Here is a 19,912-nt window from a genome sequence, read left to right on the forward strand (position 1 = left end):
ACTACCTTAGAGGAAGTTTCCAGGCAGAGAAAATAGCCGTTCAAATGTCCAGAGGCCACAGAGTGGGTGCCATGTTGGTGATGCATTTAAAAAAGCCAGTGTGACTGGAATGGTGGGAAGTGAAGCTGGAGCTCAAAGGGAGCCAGATCTTGAGAAGCCTTGCAGGCTGTTATAGGGGCTTTAGTTTTCTCCTGGATGAAATGAAGAGCCACTGTAGGATTTCCAGTGAAGGAGTAGACTTACGTTTTAAAAGGATGGCTCTGACTGCTGTGTAGAGAATCAACTGCAGGGGGCCAAGGGTGGAAGCAGGGAGACCAGTCAGGAGGCTATTGCAGAAATCCAGATGAAAGAGGATGGTGGCTGGAACCAGGGTAAGACCTGTGTGGTGGTGCGCCTCGGTTTCCCCATGTAGAAATGGAGCTTAGGATCCCGCTCTGCGTGCAGCCTGACGCCTCAAAAAGCCCCCATCTGGGTGGAACATCTGGAACCTCCGGCCAGCAGGGTGCCAGCCTGAGGAATGTGGGATTCTGGGGTGCGTGGGCAGCTCCTTGCGCATCCCGGCCCATGGTGCCCACGAGAAAGCCAAGACAGGTGCGCGCCCAGCGGCGAGCGTCAGGCGGGAGAGACCTGGTGGAGGACGGTCTTGCTCCCTAGAGGCTGAAGAGGGAAGAGTGGGAAGGCAGGTGCCTCCTCCGAGCCCTGAAGCAGGTCCTGGGCACCCGGCGCCGTGTGCGCCCGGGTATGCAACCACTCTGTGCAGGTGTTGGCATCGTGCGGGCAACATCGGGGAGCGCCACCGCACCCTTTCCATGCATGCCCCCCCCACCCCCCACGGCACTGACCCCTTTGTCTCGCTTTCCTCTACCCCCATCTGTCTGTACGTCCCGCATTGGGTTCGGTGCGCACGGCCCCGCTGGGGTCCCTCTGGCGGTCGCCGAATAGGCGCAGCCCGGGCCCGGGGCTCCCGTGAAGGGAAAATCATGAATGAAATGCATGCGGTTCTCCAGCTCCCCCGCCCTCCCTGTCCAGGCAACCTCCGCGCGGGGGCGGCGCGCGCGGGGACTCCGAGCGGAGTAGGGGGGGAGGGGGCTCCAGAGATCAGGGTTGGGGACTAGGGGTCCGAGATCCCGCCCCGCTTGGGCCCTGGGCGCTGCCGGAGCTCCCGCGCCCCGCCCGCCAGCCCCGCGGGCCCTGCGCAATTCCCGGGGAGAAGCGCCAGGCCGCCCGGGGGCGGGGCGGAGCCGGGGCTGGGGGGTGCCGCGCTGACCCGGCGGCTGCGCCGGCGACTCCGCAGCCCAAGCGCATTTGGTGGGGCGGCCGGGCTAGGGAGCGCGCACGGAGCGCGGGACGGAGCGCGGGGCGGACGGACCGACGGACGGACGCCCCCGCACACGCAGACGCACAGAGCTCGGCGCGGCCCCCGTCACACACACACACAGACACACACACACACACTCGCGCAGACACACACAGGAACACACGCAGACACACGCACACTCGCGCGCGCACATCCTCCCGCCAGCCTGCCCGCCCGCCCGCTCGCCGGCGCCCGGAGCCCGCTCTGGCCGGTAAGTGCGGCGCCTCCGTGGGCGCCTTTGTGTGGGGAGCCGGTAGGTGGAGGGCGTGGGGTCCCTCCCGGGCGGCCCCACGACCGAGACCTCCTCCAGCCCCCGGGGCTGAGAAGCCGGCGCCCGCCACCGCCACGCCCCCATGGGGCTCCCTGCGCCCCCGGACTGGGGGAGGGGGCCCCGCGCCGGGGAGGGGTCCCGCCGCTGGGTACCGGGGAGAGAGCAGCAGCCACTCCCCACGAAGCTCGTGCACGGCTCCCGGGAAGGATCGAGACGGTGGTCCCGGGTCCGAGCCTCGGCAACCGAGGCTGGTGCGCGGCTCTTGGCTGCATTGCCTCTCCAGGGTCTGAAGCCCCGGAGGGAGGCTGGAGATAGCAGCTAGCCTGCTGGCCTGTAAAACGCGGCTCCCAGCCTTCCCTTCGTTTCGCCTCCCCCGGACCAACCGTGTAGCTTAAACAACCCGCTCCCCACCCACCCCCAAAATAAGCGCCCAGCGCATTCCCCTCCCCCAGCATGCCCCTTTTTCCTAGATGAGGCCCAGGCTCCTGCAAAACCCGAGACTGTCCGAATCAGAGCCCTGAGGGGCTTGCCTTAGTAAGGATCACTGGCTTAGAGGGTCGGGATCAGAAGAACCTTTGGAACTCATTTAAGCCCCTCACTTTACAAATGGGGAAACTGAGGTCCAGTGAGGTGGCTTGACCAAGGTCACCAGAGAGTTAGTGACAAAGCCTGCATTCGAATCTAGGGTCTCTGGCTTTCATACTCATTTTCTTCCTACATAGTTCAATCCTATACCCATTGAAGCCCCTGAACCCCAAAATTCATCTGAGCTTCTTTGTAATTCCAGCCCTGTCTCTACTTGGAGCGGTAGGTGCCATTCATTTGCTACCATCCTTATTGGGGGGACGGGGATGGGGGGGTGGGGGGGGAGGGTTGGCCTTTAGTTTGCCTCAGTCAGCCCCAAAGGAGAGCTCTCTCATGCAAGCAAACACTCCAGGTTTGGGATTTAATTTGGGAGAATGAAGCAGCTCCAGGCCAGAGATCAGATTCCAGAGTGTTGGGTTCTCCCAGGGGTCACTGAGCTTGTGTCCTCAGTTGGACCGGTTGACGTGGCATTCAGGAGTCCACCCCTTCCCCCACCTTGACCTGACCGTATGCCATCCCAGTCACTCTCTCCTCCTCCTTAAGGGCCTGGGTCTTCTACTCCAGCTGGGCCCTTTTCATCATCTCTTTGCAGAGGTCCCCAAGTCCTTGATGTCGGGCCACCCCTTCCTCCTTGATGTCTGTTCAGTATGGCCCTTGGTGTTGCTGACAAAGCTTTGGTGGAGGCTTGAGCTACAGCCTCACCAGGCTCAGGTGGTAACTCAGGGCAAGGCTCCCCTCAAGGGCAGCTGGGTGTCCCCAGAGCTGAGCCCGGTGCCTGGCGCAGACAGGGTGCCCCGAGAGGTACGTTGAAGGAGTGCAAGCTGGATGGTGAATGGATGAAGTCAGTCACTTTTGAGGAGATTTCGTTGAAGGAGATGGTTGGCAAGGAGGGCAGTATTCGGCTTCTGGGGGCCTGAGGCTCTCGTCTCAAGAGCTGCCTTCCTGAGTGGGGTGGGCAGCCTGGCACGGAGCAGAGCCAGGATGACTAGGTGGCATAACTCCAAGGACCACCACCCACATTGTGGTCCACATAAATGGCTTTGTCCTCCAGAGCCGCCATTGTCATATACTCTAAAATGAGTGGTACCCCTGGATTTTTGCCGAGCAGTGACTCCCACCCTGGGAGTGAGGAGATCTCGGTTCCAGGCCCAGGTTCTTCCTCACTGGCTGCACAGTTTCGGTAAATGCTCATCACCTCTCTGAGGGTCTCAGTTTCCCCATCTGAAAAGTAAGATCACTGGATTGGAAATTTTCAGGATATCTTTTAGGTCTGAACTGTTGGAAGGGTGGGGTGGGGGAGGGGAGCACTTATTTATATAACTGCTGTGGGCCTGACTTTCCTCTTCTATTACTCTGTGAGGGAATAAAATGAGATGAGATAATTTATGTAGGGTACTTAGCGCAGTGCCTGGGGCACAGGAAAAGCTCCGGAATCGGTAGCTATTAATACCATTAGGGCCCCAGCTTTGTGGATATACCCTCTACTTCTTCCCTCTTCGGATTGCCTGAGGATATGGGATTTTAGGGCCTCAGAGTCCCTCTGCCTCAGAAAATCCCTTCCCCACTGACCTATTCCTGGATTTAGGGCTCATCCAGCAAGAGACCTCCATGAAACCTCCCCGGGACAAGTCACACTTTTGTTTACCAGTGGTTTAGCTGCTGATCATGACCGAATTTAGTCATTTATTAGTGCCAAAGCTTTTTTTACGCTGTCACTTACATGTAATTCTCCTAACACACCCATGATAGTCATAGTGTGATTGTTCCCATTGCATGAATGGGGAAGTTAAGACTCAAGAGTTTAATTTATCTAAGGGTGCATACTTTGTAAGTCTCAGACCCAGAGAGCTGTGGGTCCAGCTCAGATCATCTGAACCCGGGTTCTGAACTCTTTCTTCTACATCTCATGTTGCCTGTGCTTTCTGACACCTGCCCCAAAAGAGAAACAGATGACCTTTGGGAAAGAGTTGAGAAGGATGCACTTTATATTCTTCCGGAAAATCGGGAACCGCTTCTTGGAGAAGCTGTGTAGCATTTGAGTTGGGTCTAAATGATGAGTACACTAGAAGAAAGAAGGGAAAGTATTTCAAGTATTGGAAGCAGCATGAGCAGGAAACAGGCAGTGGGGGCTTCTAAGGCACATGTAGAAACTAAAAGCGGTTCATTCCAACTGGAGCAAGAAGGAGAACAGAGGGGTTGTGAGACGGAAAGCTAGGTAGGAAGGTGGAGGCAGTTTCTGGGAGGATTGAATGCTGACCTAAGGGATTGGTCTTTAGTTTCTTTTTTTCTTAATTTTTTAAAATTTTTTTTTTATTTTTGAGAGAGTGCAAGCAGGGCAGGGGCAGAGAGAGAGAGGGAGACAGAGAACCCGAAGTAGGCTCTGTGCCGTCAGCGCAAAGCCCGATGTTGGGCTCGAACCCACGAACCGTGAGATCTTGACCTGAGCTGCAGTTGCCATCCAGGCATCTGGTCTTTGTTTCTGGGTAGGGGAGAGATGTGATCAAGCCTGGCCATGAGGAAACTCATCCTGGCTGCCCTGTGAAGAACAGACAGGAGGGGAGGACTTGCTGGGAGGGAGCCCAAGTAGGAAATAATGACCGTGGTCTAGGTGAGAGATAAGGTGGGGCGGGGGGGTCGTTGTCAGAATGAAGAGAGAAAGGAGTTGATGCAGGAGGCCAGAGGGTCACCAAAATTGGCAGTTATGGGTGCTGGAGGGACGGAGGAATGAGAAGTGGTGGCAAGGTTTTGAGCCTGAGTGGGTAGGAATGTCATTCACAGAGCGAGCCCAGCAGGAGGAGGAATGGGGAAGCCTGAGTGGGGGCCATGGATCTGACAGGGAACCATAATGACTCCTGCAAAGCTGGCTCACTGAGCACCCCAGACTGTCAAGAGCCAGTTTGTTCATTCATTCATTCAGTCTCCAGATACATACAAACATCTGTTATGTGCCAGGTTGTTCTGGGCTCTGGGGATACATTGCTGGAAAAGATGAACTTCCTGCCCAAGCTCTACCAAGGGAGACAGAAAATAAAACATAAGTAAAGATATGACATTTCAGGGGGTGAGCTGTGCTCTGGAGGAAAATAAAACAGGGTGGGGAGGAGGAAGAGTGAAGGAAGACTTTTGCCTTTAGACAGAATTGCCTTGGAGAAGGTGATAGTTGACCAAAGACCTAAAGGATGTGGGGAGACCAGGGGGAATAGCATTCTAAGAAGAGAAGACTGCAAGTGCAAAGGCCCTGGGGTAAGAATACCTTGGTGTTTTGAGGGGCTATAAGAGATAGGTGGAGAGGAAGTTTGGTAAGGGAAGAGGTAGGAGAGAGGGGCAGGGCCAGGTCCTGTAGATGTTTACAGGCCTGAGGAATAAGAAATCACAGTGTTAATGAGTCCCAAGAGAACCAGAGTCCTGTTCTCCTTGTATTCTTGATGACTAGCAGGCCGAGCGTGACACGCAGCAGTGGCTCACTAAATAGTTGTTGAATGAATGAATATTAGAAATGACCATTTATGTATGAAGCTTCATACCTCGGAACCACACGAACCCCTAAATAAAGATATTATGGCATAGTAAGCTGCAGTATGATCAAAATGATAACACTCAGATGATGTGAATGGGCTGTCATTCAAGTATGAGAAGTCCTCAGTTTGCAGATTTGTTCAAGAGCAAGCATCTTGGTGAGAATTTCTAACTTTGGGCTAATGTAGGGGATAAACTGTCCATGGCCAAATCTCCTTGTCACTGTGATGGCAAAAATAAAGACCCTAAATTTGTCCTTCCTTTGCATGGTGAGGTGCTTGTTGAAGTCATTAGAGAGGCTTCCACATGTCTGTCTTAAGAGTGGAAGGGTTCGTTCCCCTCTCCTGGAACTCTCTGGAAGCCACTCAGGGGGATTTGTGGATTTCATGTGGGTGTCAGTTCCAAAGATTGTATGTTTCATCATCTGCCTAAGGGTGTTGCCTGGCCTTAAAAAACGAATTGTATTGTAAAAATAACATGACCTTACTATAAAGCAAATGTAAGGTTAGCCATGGGTTTAGATGTCCCATTCTGTTTCTTCTAAAGATCAGTATTTTTTTTCTTCCTGCAGTTTGTTTTACATATTTTTTTAATTTAAATTCCGGCTAGTTAACGTAGTTTGAGTTTCAGGTGTACCATATAGTGATGCAGCACGTCCATACAATGCCAGGTGCTCCTCGTGACAAGTGCAATCCTTAACCCCCCTCACCTGTTTCACCCACACCCCCACGCCCCGCCCCTCCATTAACCGTCAGTTTGTTCTCTGTCGTTAAGAGTCTGTTTCTTGGTTTGCCTCTCTCTAAAGGTCTGTATTTTTTAATAGATGAAATCAGCCCACATCTAATTGTAGTACATTGCAGTTTTCACTTAACATTGTATCATAACTTCTGTGTTCCATCATGATCTTCTTTTTAGCCTCAGTGGCTTTACTGTTTTTGCTTGACCATTTCCTCATCGGTCGATATAGAAGTGAATATCCTCAACCACAACTTTTCTGTCTCTGATTCTCAAGGCATCCATTTTAAGCATCCTCAAGAGGGTAGATGATGGGACCAAGGGGGGTCTAAAGAGGGGCCCAAGGATAGGGGAAGGGGTGACTGTGGGAAAATGTGAGTTGATTTCATGGACACCAATGATGTGGCCCTGGGTCCTGGGGCAGAAAGAGAACAGGGGACCCCAGAGCAAGAGCCAAGGAAAGGATGGATAGGGAGGTCATGAGTCAGGAGGCCAAAGTCAGTAGAGCATTGAGGGCATGGCAGAGTGGTACCCAGCACCCTCCGATTCGAGACGGAGTCCCTCCAGCATTTTGTTGGTTCAGTTCGGGGTGCTTTTTTAAAATTATGAAGTCCATAAAGTTGGCTCTTTTAACCATTTGTGAGCATACAGTTCAGTGGGGTTACGTACATTCACAGTGTTATACAACCATCACCACCATCCATCTATAGAACTCTTTTCATCTTGCAAAACTGAAACTCTGTTCATGAAATAATAATTCCTCATTCCTTCCCAGCCTCTGGTAACCTGTATTCTACTTTCTTTCTCTGTGGATTCACCTGTTCTCGGTCCCTCATACAAGCGGAATCACGCAGTATTTTGCCCTTTTGTGTCTGGCTTATTTCACTTGGCGTAATGTTGTCAAGATTCCTCCATGTTGTAGCATATGTCAAAATTTCCTTCTTTGTTAAGACTGAGTAATATTCCATTGTACATACATACCACATTTTGCGTCTCCATTCATCATCCATTGATGGGCACTGAGGTGGCCTCCAGCTTTCGGTTACCATGGACAGTGCTCCTATGACTATCGATGAACACGCACCTGAGCCCCTGCTTTCAGTTTTTTGGCTATGGACCTAGAAGTGGAGTTGCTGGATCATATGGTTTAACTTTTTGAGAAGCCATGGGGGCTTTTATTAAAAAGGATTTTTGTGGGCCCACCATAAAAAAGGTCACTGAATGAAGTCTTAGGAGTTTGGAGTCTGGGAAGAAGCCATGAACGTTTAAAAAGTAGATTTTTGGGGCCACCTGGGTGGCTCAGTTGTTGGGTGTCTGACTCTTGATTTTTGCTCAGGTCAGGATCTCATGGTTTGTGGGATAGAGCCCTGCATCCGGCTCTGCACTGACAGCGTGGAGCCTGCTTGGGATTCTCTCTCTTTCTCTCTGCCCCTCCCTTGCTCCCAATCTCTTTCTCTCTCTCTCTCTCAAAAATAAATAAACACTTGGGGCGCCTGGGTGGCTCAGTCAGTTAGGCATCCAATTTTGGCTCAGGTCATGATCTCACAGTTTGTGAGTTTGAGCCCAGCGTCGGGCTCTGTGCTGACAGCTGGGAGCCTGGAGCTTGCTTTGGATTCTGTGTCTCTGTCTCTCTCCGCCCATCCCCCACTTGCACTCTGTCTCTCTAAAAATAAGTAAACATTAAAAAAAGTTTCTTAATAAATAAATTAAAAAGTAGATTTTTGTGGATTCTGCGTGGCCTTAGAGATAGCAGAGAGGAAAGAAGGCGAAAATGGAGTACAAATGAATCCAGCCTCCATTTCTGAAGAATTACTGTGATGTGGAGACATCGTGGGTGGAAAAGAAAGCTCTCAGGAGAGGTCTTAGTGGATGCAGTTCATTCATGCATGCAAGTATTTACTGTGCCAGGGAATCCACACGGCCACGAGGACCCTGCCCACAAGGAGCTTACAGCTCTTAGGTGTGCCAGAGAAGTAACCCGGTGATCGTGCTCCATACTGCTGCTGTGTGCTGTGATGATAATCATAAACACTGACTTTTTCTGAGTGCTCATTATATTATCTCACCTAATCCTCATAACAGTTCAGTACAGAAGGTCTTTATTTCCCTCGGCTTACAGACTCCAAAGGCTTAAGGAACTTGCCAGGAACACACAGCAGGTCAGTGGCAGAGCCAGAATTCAGACCAAGGCAGTCGCTGTCCTCTCGTGTAGGGCCAGTGGCTGTGGGATCACAGGAGAGACACCTGCCCGGCATGGAGATCAGAGAAGGCTTCCTGAGGGAAGGGGTGAGGCAAGCTTTTGAGTGTAAGTCAGCTGTGTCCTTCTTTTGCCCATGATGTCAGGAAATGGTTTTCTGTGGCAGCAGCGTCCCGCCCCACTGCCGGTGACCTGATCTCCCAGGGCGCCCCTCCTCCCTGAGACTCCATTTCAGGGGAAGATGATCATTCATCATCCGTGGTGCTTACCATGAGGCCCGGAGGCCAGACGGGGGGCATTTCCTTTTCCCTCTGACATCAGCTGTCTCTGACCACTCAGGCTAGCCTCCTTTCAGCCTCTTCTGGGGGGGTCTCAGAGGGACGTGCAGGGCCCCTCCTGGGCCTGAGCAGCTTCAGGACAGCAGGCTGAAGTTGACCAAACACAAAGCCCCAGAGTGGCAGTGCCGGTCATAGGTCATTCTCCGCCATTTCACTGCCCTGAGATGCCTGGACCTCATGGGCTCCCATCATGGCCAAAGCCCCATCTTCCCCAAACCCAGAAATGGGCAGTTCTCTCTGCTCTGTAAACCCCTGGTGCTGCCTGTGGCCTGCACCAATACTTCCCAGTAGGGCCCCTGTTGGCCTTTGAGTGGGAGATCTCTTCATTGTGAAAGCATCCCTGGCCCCGTCCTCTAAATGTTGCCAGCGGCCCCCTCAGTCGTTGTGACAACCAAGAGCGCTCACACGCATTTGTGAGATATATTTTATGGGGGGACCTTGGGTGGCTTGGTCGGTTAAGCGACCAACTCTTGATTTCCGCTCAGGTCATGATTTCACGGTTCTTGGGTTCAAGCCCCACATCGGGCTCTGCGCTGACAGTGCGGAGCCTGCCTGGGATTCCCTTTCTTTCCCTCTCTCCCCCTCCTGTGTACTGTCTCTCTCAGAATAAATGGATAAACTTAAAAAAAAAAAAAAAAAGAGGGGCGCCTGGGTGGCTCAGTCGGTTAAGCGTCCGACTTCGGCTCAGGTCATGATCTCGCGGTCCGTGAGTTCGAGCCCTGCGTCGGGCTCTGGGCTGATGGCTCAGAGCCTGGAGCCTGCTTCCGATTCTGTGTCTCCCTCTCTCTCTGCCCCTCCCCCGTTCATGCTGTGTCTCTCTCTCTGTCTCAAAAATAAACGTTTAAAAAAAATTTTTTTTTAAAAAAAGATATATTTTATGAACAGGGAGACGTGCAGACCCTAAATGTTGCCTTCAGTGAGTCTTGACAACTGAATGAAGTTATGGAACCATCACCAGGATTAAGATGTGGCACATTTCCAGCAGCCCTGAAAGTTTCCTCTTTCTCCCTTCCAGTCAGTACCTGCCCTCGGAGGTTAACTGTTGTTCCTTGTTTTGTCATTCTGGATGTTTTATCTGTTCTTTTTTTTTTTTTTTTTTTTAATTTTTAATGTTTATTTATTTTTGAGAGAGAGAGCTGGGGAGGGGCAGAGAGGGAGACAGAGGTTCTGAAGCGGGCTCTGCTCTGACAGCTGCGAGCCCGAGGCGGGGCTTGAACTCACGAACCGTGAAATCATGTCCTGAGCTGAAGTTGGACACTCAACCTATTGAGCCAACCAGAACGGTTGTGTCTGTTCTCGATCTTCATATGAATCGTATCATAGATGTGGTCTTTGGTGGAATACAGCAGTTTGGGGGATCCACCCATGGTGTTGCACCCCCAGCATCACTGACACGGATTTCTAAATGCCAGCTCCAGTGGCGATACCTGCCTCCATCCTACTGAGAATAAGCGACCTCCGAGTTTAAGTCCGTACGCCCTAGCCTGCTGCACACAGCCGTCTGCCATGGCGTGTGAGTCCCCTCTGCTGCCCACTCTCCAGCTGCACCAAGGTGTCCTCTTTCTCCTGCCGCCCTGCTCTTTTCATCTCTCCTGGTCTTTGCCCCAGCAGTGTTCTCTGCCTGGAATGCCTTCCCCGCTGTTTGCCAAACTCCCACTTGTCCTGAAGATGCTCGTCGTCTTTCTGTGCAGCTTCCCAGACCCTCCCATTGTGCCCTCCTAGGCACTCCTGTAAGACAGCCTCAGTTGACATTTAGCACGTTAAAAAGAATTTTTTTTTAATGTTTGTGTTTGAGAGAGAGAGAGAGAGAGACCGTGTGAGTGGGCAAGGGATAGAGAGCAAGGGAGACACAGAATCCAAAGCAGGCTCCAGGCTCCGAGCTGTCAGCACAGGGCCCGACATAGGGCCTGAACTCACAAACTGTGAGATCATGACCTGAGCCGTAGTTGGACGCTTAAGTGACTGAGCCACCCAGGTGCTCCTGACATTAGCACACTTTTGATTCGATGCTCTAGGCTGGAAGCTGGCTGAGGGCAGGGATTGAGTCTTAGACCCAACAGAACCTGAGAGTAAAGAAATGGGTATAAGATCATAGCAGGCCTTGTCTCAAGATTGTGTTGGAGGCAAACTGGATTCACAACAACTGTGCAAAACAAATCTCAGCCACCCTCTGAAGCTGATAAAAGAGACACGGTGAGACATCTCTGATTATAGATTAGAAATGTAGAGAGAAACTCACCGCCAGTGAGGCAGAAACCTCCAGCCCTTCCGCAGAGGATCTAGCATCATGGGAAATGGCGTCAGTGGGTTCAAAGTAGTGTAACTCAGGGAGCCAGGGAAGAGACCAGAGTCAATCAGGGAAGGCTGCCTGGAGGAGGTCAAGTTCCAGCAGTTTTCAAAGAGTTACACAATCGGGATAATTCACCGAGAGCCTTAAAGCATGATCCAGAGCCGCCTAGATCCATCCTCTTGTGACCCTGGTCCTGAGTCTCACATGGCTGCCCTTCCCTTTCCTTTCACTTTTCACTCACTTCCTTCTTTTGCTCCCGCTTAGTCCCCCCTCCCTATCTTCCTTTCAAATCTGAGTGTACAAGGAAATGCTGGATGCACATTGCCCTGCCTCCCATCCCTCTTCCTCTGCTCTGGGCTCCCTGTCGTGGGCCAGATAGGAGGAAGCCTGTCCTTTGCCCCTTCTTAGCCTGGGCAACTCACGGAAGCCCAGGTTAAGGGCAGGAGAGCCAGGGAGCAGCCCAGGGTGGGGTGCAGGCTGTTGCCAGATTCCGAGTCACAAATCAAATCCTGGGAGAAGAATTTAGCCAGAGGAGAGGTCAGCGGGCCCTGGACTCACTGGAGAGGCTTCCTGAAGGAGGCATGGTGCTGAGGCAGGCCTTGGAAGGGCCCGAGGCCACAGCTCAGACAGGAGGAGCAGGGAGGCCTATGCAGGAAGGAGGAACAGGAGAGACAAAGGCTGAGAATCAAGAGTGAGCGTGGGAGGTGGGGCAGTTTTCATGGTGAAGGAGGATTTGGGGAATCCTGTGAAGTCAGCCTGCCAGTTCTTTGACCCACCTTCCCAAGGGTTTCTGGGGCTGACGAGGGGGACCTGGAAACAGCCCGGGGCTCTCCAGAGGGAAAAGGAGTCTGTTCTGCTGGAGAGGCCCTGCGTTGTTCTCATTAGCTCCAGAAACACCTGACCGAGCCCGAGGAAAAAAGAAACAGACCTTTGTAGCTGATGGCACCGCCTGCTACAAAGAGCTGGAGCGTCTCCTGTGCGGAGTTGACTTAGAGGGAGCCAGGAAATGAAGCTTTGAGCCAGGTCAGCCGTGATAACGAGGAGGATGTCTGCCTCGGGTGGCCTGGTACTTTCTGTACTTCAGTCACTCGCACTTTACCACCGCCCTGCAGCAGGCAGCTCTGTTGTTCCTGCGGCCCAGAGGAAGAAACTGAGGTTCAGAGAGGTTCAGACATTGGCCAGGGATCCCGTGGGGAGAAGGTGGCAAAGCGCACAGCGTTTTCAGCCAGGTCTCTCTGCCTCTCAGTCCATCCTTCTTCCGAGTGCCATGATGGCTCTAAGGTGTGTGACCTCAGAATGGTCAGCAGTAGCACGAGGCACTGAGAGGACTAACTATCCTTGGCCCAGGACCAGGCTCTGTCCCGTCTTCTCCATTGGCCGTCTGAGCAGGACTAGAGTGACACTTACCTGCGCCCGTGCCGGTCCCTAACCCTTCCAGGTGCTGATTAGCTCCTGTACGAAGTGAGGTAACGATACCTCTTTCACCAGGTTGCTGCGAGGGTCCAATGGAAGAAAGCATTGGAAAGCACTTGGCGCATAGTAGGTATGCGGCTGATGTTTATTACATCTGAATTCAGGAGGTCAGACCCGCTTCCATCTAAACCTTGACTCCTGGTTCCATCTGGTCTCTTTCTTTCTCATTCCATTATACCCTCTGTAGTCTCTCCCGGCAAAGGAGCCTCAGACCCACCTGTTTCCAGATGCCGCCTCTGCCTTGCCTCTCTCAGGCCCTGCATCTGACTCTGTTTTCCTGAATCTTTCACCAAATCCTAAAGTACCAGGGTCTTCCCAGCCTGTGCTGTCACTGCTTGGGTCAGGCCTGAGCACAGTAGGGTTAAATCAGAGGCAGAGGTGGGGGGACTCTGGCCCTCACTGTGGGGTGTGGCAGGAACTGGAGTCCTCACTAGCTGCAGCGGGTGGGTGGGCGACAGGGGAAGGGGGGGACAACCCTCCCTCACTCTGAACTCCGGCTCTCCCCTCTGGAAGTGCATACAGGCCCTCTGAGAAGTGGTTTTGTAAGTGAGGAAGAACAAAGCAGATAACACATGGGACCATCGTGGACGGTCCAGAGCAAGGCAGAGGCACAGCTAGTCCGGGCCAGGGGTGGGTGGGCATCAGGGACACCTAGGGCTGAAACCAGAGGTAGGTTAGATACCAGCAGCACAAAACCATTTGTGATCAGGGTGGATGTGGTGACCCGACACAGGCTAAGTGAGAATGCTGGTTCCAGGTGGGTTGGGGAGAGAGTCGCAAGAGTGGACAAGGCCTCAGTCCTAGAAGGCAAGCGACCAAGGCAGAGACTGCCTGCCAGGGCATCAGGCGAGAGGCCAGGTGCTGGGACCGGGCCAGGGTCAGAACCAGACAAGCAGCAGTGAGTGTGGTTAACAGCTCCCAACAACCATTATATCCGCTAACTCTTCCAGAGGATACAGTGTGCCAGGCATTCCTCCAGGAGCTTTAGCAATGCTATTTCAAAGGTGAGGAAAATGAGGCACAGAGAGTTGGAGTAAAACTCCTGACCTCCTCCAAGACTGGCAGCGTGACCCCCCCACATTCATAGCTTGAAATCAGCCACCGTGGGATCATTTACACCAGGGAAATTGGCGAATGCCACTCATCAGGGCTTTGAAAATTCATTTATTTATTTATTTACTTTCCTGAGAACCAATTTATTAGCATAACACAAGACTTATTCTAGAGTCTCCGTGGACCTCAGCTACGTGGGGAAAGAGGGCTGTATTAACCGAGAAACAGGCAACACCTGACATGCAAGATGGTGGCAGCTAAAGGTTTTGGGAGTTTACTGGGCCCCGTTCTAAGCATTTTCCGTGTATCTTGTATCAAAACTTCTGGGAGGATCAAAATTCACTTAATCTCCTTAAGAATCCTTTGAAGTACACTGGTTATTCCCATTTTACAGGTGAGAAGACTGAGGGCATAGGAAATTCAAGGCTCTTGCCCAAGACTGGGCAGCTACTGAGGGATCTGGAGTTCATACTTGGGCAGTCCAATCCCAACACCTGTATTTGTGTGTCAAGTTTATGTGTTTATTTTGAGAGAGATGGAGCACTAGCAGGGGGAGGGGCAGGAAGGGAGAGAGAGAACCCCAAGCAGGCTCCACGCTGTTGATGCAGGGCTCCAACTCATGAACTGTGAGATCATGACCTGAGCTGAAACCGAGAGTCAGGCAGTTAACTGACTGAGCCATCCAGGAGCCCCTGTACTTTGTGTTTTTTAGTGAGCCATTTATTCATGCTCGGGGTCTAACCCGCTTTTAATTTATTTTTTCAAGAAACAGATCTTGAATATCTGCCTGGTGTCAGATAGAGTACAGGCACGGGAGACAGGGAGGTCTGTGTCCGAGGCCCTACGCTTAGTGGTTTAAATAAAGCCTGGGCCTTGGGTTGAGGCAAAGTGAGTTTGAAGCCTGGTTCTGCCACTTACCAACTGTGTGACCTTGAGCAATGACTCAGTCTCTCCAAGTCCCAGTCTCTCCGTGTGCAGGAGGAGGACGAGAACTGTGTCTAGTTGGTTGGGTTATACTGAGGAATCTGCACTCGTTGTAAAGCACAGGTTTGTGCACAGATACCCCGAGTGGGTTGGGGATGCGGGCACCAGTAGATCAATTCTGAACAGAGACGTGAGAACCGAAGACATGCCCAGTTCTTCCTAAGGGACTCAGGGACAGTTCTGCTGAAGAGATGACGTTTGAACAGGATCTTAGAAGGGGCTTTCAGAGCTTTCCAAGCAGGGAAGGGAAAAGGGAGCTTTTCTAGTGAAGGGAAAAGTATATTCCAAGGTGTTACAGGTAGGCGTGAGCGTATAACTGAATGGAGATGCCAGAGCATCGTCACAAGAGGTACGATCATGCCTTCGCGCTGGTGATTGCCAGTTTTCCCCTTTAGTTTACAGCTAAACTCTGTAGCTGGGGCTGGGGAGGTGTCAAGAGAGGGCACAGAATGAGTGTTTTTCAGAGTGCTGGAAAACATAGTTAAACCAGATGACCTTTGAACTCTGAAATCTTCGACTGATTTGGGGGGGGGCGGGGGGGGGGGCTCACCACACAAATAGGGCCACCCACAGCAGATACTAATCACCAGAACTGGACGTGGCCTCTGTCAGTAACTGGCTAGGGTGGGAACCGCCCCACGCACCTAGAGATTGGGCGGCCTTTGCCAGGCTCCATGGACCAAGGCCTTGTTTCCCTGCTGCTGGGAGCGCCCTCTGCTGGTCCCTTGTCACTCCCCTCCATCCGCCTCATTAAATCCACCTTGACAGCCCTGAAATTGAACTCGACCTTAAGGAGAGGCCCTTCAAAGCCATTAAATTTGATTCTCTTGATTTTCAGTTGGTACTCCTGAGACTCAGAGGAAATGACTGGCCCAAAGTCACAAGGTGGTCTCGGACAAGAGCCCAGGGCTGCTGGGTCCTTGGCCAGTGAGTGCATTTGTTGCTTCCGTAATGGAACACGGCTGCCACCATCACCTACACTCTTCACCCAAACCAGTCTCTCTGGGCTGCTTCCTCACACGGGGAAACCTGAGGCCACAGGCCAGGGGAGGACTTCCGGTCACTCCCGTCATGGGGAAGGCACACAAAGCTAATGGCCCCTCAGAGTGAGCTCCTTCAGGGCCCTGGGCAGGAAGACAGGCATGCTAGGATCCACCCCTCTGGCTCCTTCACTAATTTGCCCACTGTGTGAGCCTGGAAGTCACTTGGCCCCCAAGCCTTAGTTTCTTCATCTGTAAAATGGGTTGCAGCCACATAGACCTACAATGAGGAATTTTTTTTTTAAAGAAAGTCTGCTGATGCGTTCGTGTCCACTCTCTTCCTGTTTTCAGATCATTTTTTTCAACAAAGGCTGAAAGCCAGAAGAGAAGAGAGCTTAGGAATATGGGCGGCGAGGGGCAGATCTGTCATTACTAGCTGTGTGGCCTGGGGCTGGTCACTTCACTTCTCTGAATCTCCATTTTTTCATCTAGAAAACACGGGGAATGAAAGTCTGTTCCTCCGAGGGCTGTTTGAAGAATTAAGGTCTGTCTCACCTCCCTAGAAAGAAGAGGAGGGAGATGGAAAACAAGAAGGAAGTGTTTCACAAATGAGCATCTCAGTCAGTGTCCCCGTCCCATGTCACTCTCCCCTTGTCAGACAGAGTTTCTCTCCATCTCTTGTATGTGCCCTGATTTCTTTTAACTCCAGGCCTGTTCCCATGCCCTCCTTCTGCCTAGAACAGCCCATGTGCCCCTCTCACATTCCGTAGCCGTTGACCCCAGCTCCTCCTTCACATCCTAAATCCCTTCCCGGGAACCTCTCCTGATATCCCCGCCTCGTTAGGGGCCTCACTGGTGCCCCCCCAGCACCCTGCACTTCTTCATCGGACTGGCCACCTATGTCACCATTGCCTTTGCTGACCTGCAGTCCCCCATTATGCCTTGAGCTACGGTTCGTGCCATGGCCTGCACAGAGGAGCTGTTTAATAAACACTTGTTGAGCAAGCGAATGTTCTAGTCCCTGAATCTGACTCACACGAAAGATGGAAAACTTCACGTTGCCCGAGCCCCTCCACAGGCTGGACCTCTCTAGCATCCACCTTCCCTTCCCTTCTGCCACACCCACACCCCTGTCTCCCACCAACAGAGCAGGAAGGAGAAGTCGTCATTTATCTGGGCACATCCCAAGCAGAGAACACTCAGACCCTGTGTTTGGGATCCAGAACACTCCAAGTTTGCAGTCTGCTCAGACGTGGGGACAGATGGCTGGACAGTGGACAGCTGGGCAGGGAGGGTAGGCAGCTTGGCAGGATGGAAATAGCAGTGAACTAAGCATTGGGAGCCCAGGGCTCAGAGCCTGTCTGTTCCCCAAGTTCTCTGCACACATCAGTCTGAGTTCTTTGGTAACCAGCAACAGAAACTGACTCAGACATTTAGGCAGAAAGGTCTAACACAGAATAACAGGTAACAGACCTCTGGTCTTGGGCCCTCCTGTGGCAACGGATAAGCAGGGCACCAGGAGAAGAGAGTGGCGACTCCCGAGAGGACATTTGGACTTTCTAACTCTCTGAAAACAGCTGTCCACGCTGTGTGACGTGCCGCCAGGCACTTACCCTCTCTCGCCTCAGTCCCCCATCTGGGTGTTCTAAAGCTGGCTTCTCTCCGTTCACGTCGCCAGTGTGCTTTTCTGCGGAGGAACTTCCTGCCCTGGCCCCTGATGGCGCCTTTCCCCGTCCAGACACCTTGGGAATGAATTATGAGGAAGCCAGGTGAGTGATGTGTGTGGGCTTCCCTGCAGCTCAACCCGTTGAGGAGGACACGCCCTCTCCATGTGCATGCGCTGGGACGTGTGACTCATTTGCATGAAGCAGTCAGCCCAATCATTTGTCTTCCATGAAAGGGGCATGTCCTTGGCCCATACGTGCTGAACACGCTGATGAACATCTCGATGGCATTATGGGCCGCTTTCTGATCATGGTCTGGCTGTCTTCTTCAGGCTGGGAAGATCCTAACTAGAGTCTGTCTTCCCAGAGCCCCCAAAGCCACTAACCCTAAGACACTGCCTTCCACTTGACCTCTAATGTGTCCAGCAATAGGCTCAGGCCCTGAACACCTGGGATGCAGAGGTGGCTGAGGGGGTGGGGGTGCTCTTAAGTGACTGGAAAGCTGGTGGGGGGAGCAGGTGCATAAACAGCTAACTATAGCAACAGAACAAAGTAAGAGGCAGAGCGAAGTAGTGAGCCAGGAGTGTGGGGGGGCCCCGAGATGGGAGAGCTTGATTCTCCCCGGGAGATCAGGGACTGCTCCATGAAAGAAGTCATGTTGAGGATGAGTAAGACCTGGCAGGAGGGGAGAAGGAAACTTCAGGCTGAGGGAAGAGTGGGAACAAAGGCCTAGAAGTCGGAGTACACGGGGAATAGCGAGGTCTGGTGGTATCAGAGCTCCGGGAGGGTCATAGGAACTCCATGTTAACAGTGACAGGTGTCCCGGGGGCCCCGGAGCCCCAGGAGCATGAAGCCCAGGGTAGAGGCACATCTGCCTGCATTGGGTCCGGAGGTTGCTGGGGGCCCAGGAATCAGGCTTTACCAACCTAGCGCCGCCTGGCCCCTCACCCACCCAGGAAGAGGATGCAGCTCTGCCTCCCTCCTCAAACCTGTCAGCTATTTCTCTACACTAGTCCTGGGCAATGCTGGCATTTATTCCATGATACCTCCTATCGGCACCCACCCATCCCCCATCCCACCCCCACCCCCCCAGACAGAGGTGAGGTGCACCTGCCCCATCCCAGACAGACCTCTGTTAGAATGCTGACTCACCCATCCCGCAGCAGGTAGCTGTCCCGTGTCTCCCCCACCAGCCATGAGTTCCAGGAAGATGAGGTGGGCTGGTCCAGGTCCCATCTCCAGCATCCAGCAATGGTGGAATAGCTGTCAGGCACACGTTACTTTCACACACACGCACACACACACACACGTAAACAGAGGGTGGTGTTGCCACGCAGGCTGCGAGGGGTCTGACCACCTGATGTTATAGATGAGGCTTCAGGGGCCCAGGGTGAGAGAAGATTCCCCAAAGTCATAAGTGTGTTGGAGGCAGAGTTTAAAGGAGACGTTGGGTTCACAGCAGACTGTTAGTGATAGCCAGAAGGTGGAAACAACCCTGATGTCGATTGCTTGATGGACGGATAAATAAAAGGTAGTGTATCCACACAGTCGCATGTTATTCAGCCATAAAAAGGAATGAAGTATTGATATGTGCTGCAACCTGGATGAACCTAGAAAACATGCTGAGTAAGAGAAGCCAGACACAAAAGACCACGTATTATATGATTCCATTTATATAAAATACCCAGAACAGGCTAATCTATAGGGACAGGAAGCAGATTAACGGGTACCAAAGGCTGGGGGTGGGGAGGATGGGCGGGGGGGGGGGCTCCCTAATGGGTACGAGGTTTCCTTTTGGGGTGATGAAATTGCTCTGGAACTAGATAGCTGTGGTGGTTGTGCAACATTGTGACTATATTAAGTGCCACTGAATTGTACACTTCCAAATTGGCTAAAAGAGTGAATTTTATCTTATGTGTGTTTTACCATAATTTTAAAAAGGAGTAGATTGGGACTGGATCAGATACCACCGGCCAGGTCTGATGTCCTTTCCTCAACCAAATGCTACTGGTCCCCTGTCCTATTATAGACCTCCCCTGCCCAGGCTAGGGGTGGGGGAGTCCATGGCACCTCTCGGGTCAAGGGAAGCCCCATGGTCAAGTGGAAGGCTGCCTCACCAGGAAGGCAGGATTCCTGGTGGTGAGGCCTGCTCCTTAGTCACGTGCCTCTGCCTGGGGCCTAGCCCCCATCACCTACCCATCCCGCTGACCATCTTGCTCCCAGCTAGTGCCCGATGTTTCTCACGTCTCAGACCTCTGTGTCTTACTCTTGCCGTCTGTGCCATGAAAGAAGTTCTTTCCCTCGTGACCCCTCTTCCATGTAGAAACATCCTTTTAAAAAGAAAAAAAAAAGTCTTATTTATTTGAGGGAGAGAGAACATGAGGAGGGGAGGGACAGAGAGAGGGAGGCAGAGAATCTGAAACAGGCTCTGTGCTGACAGCAGAGAGCCCGACGCAGGGCTGGAACTCG

General features: G+C 52.5%; 1 protein-coding gene across 4 annotated transcripts in view; it reads left to right on the forward strand.

The window, feature by feature from the left end:
• Positions 1-210: 210 nt before the first annotated feature.
• Positions 211-19,912, forward strand: part of PTPN5 (protein tyrosine phosphatase non-receptor type 5) — a 56,204-nt gene continuing 36,502 nt past the window's right edge. The window contains exons 1-2 of one of the 4 annotated variants that reach the window (XM_053203392.1): positions 211-371; positions 17,458-17,548. In XM_053203392.1, coding sequence (XP_053059367.1) covers positions 344-371; positions 17,458-17,548 — 119 coding nt within the window. In that variant the 5' untranslated portion in view covers positions 211-343. Of the gene's footprint in view, positions 372-1,276; positions 1,569-17,457; positions 17,549-19,912 lie in introns of those variants that run through there. The other 3 variants (XM_053203391.1, XM_027073000.2, XM_027073001.2) reach the window with 3 other exon arrangements.

This window comes from Acinonyx jubatus, chromosome D1 (genome assembly GCF_027475565.1).
Source record: "Acinonyx jubatus isolate Ajub_Pintada_27869175 chromosome D1, VMU_Ajub_asm_v1.0, whole genome shotgun sequence".
Taxonomy (NCBI): domain Eukaryota; kingdom Metazoa; phylum Chordata; class Mammalia; order Carnivora; family Felidae; genus Acinonyx; species Acinonyx jubatus.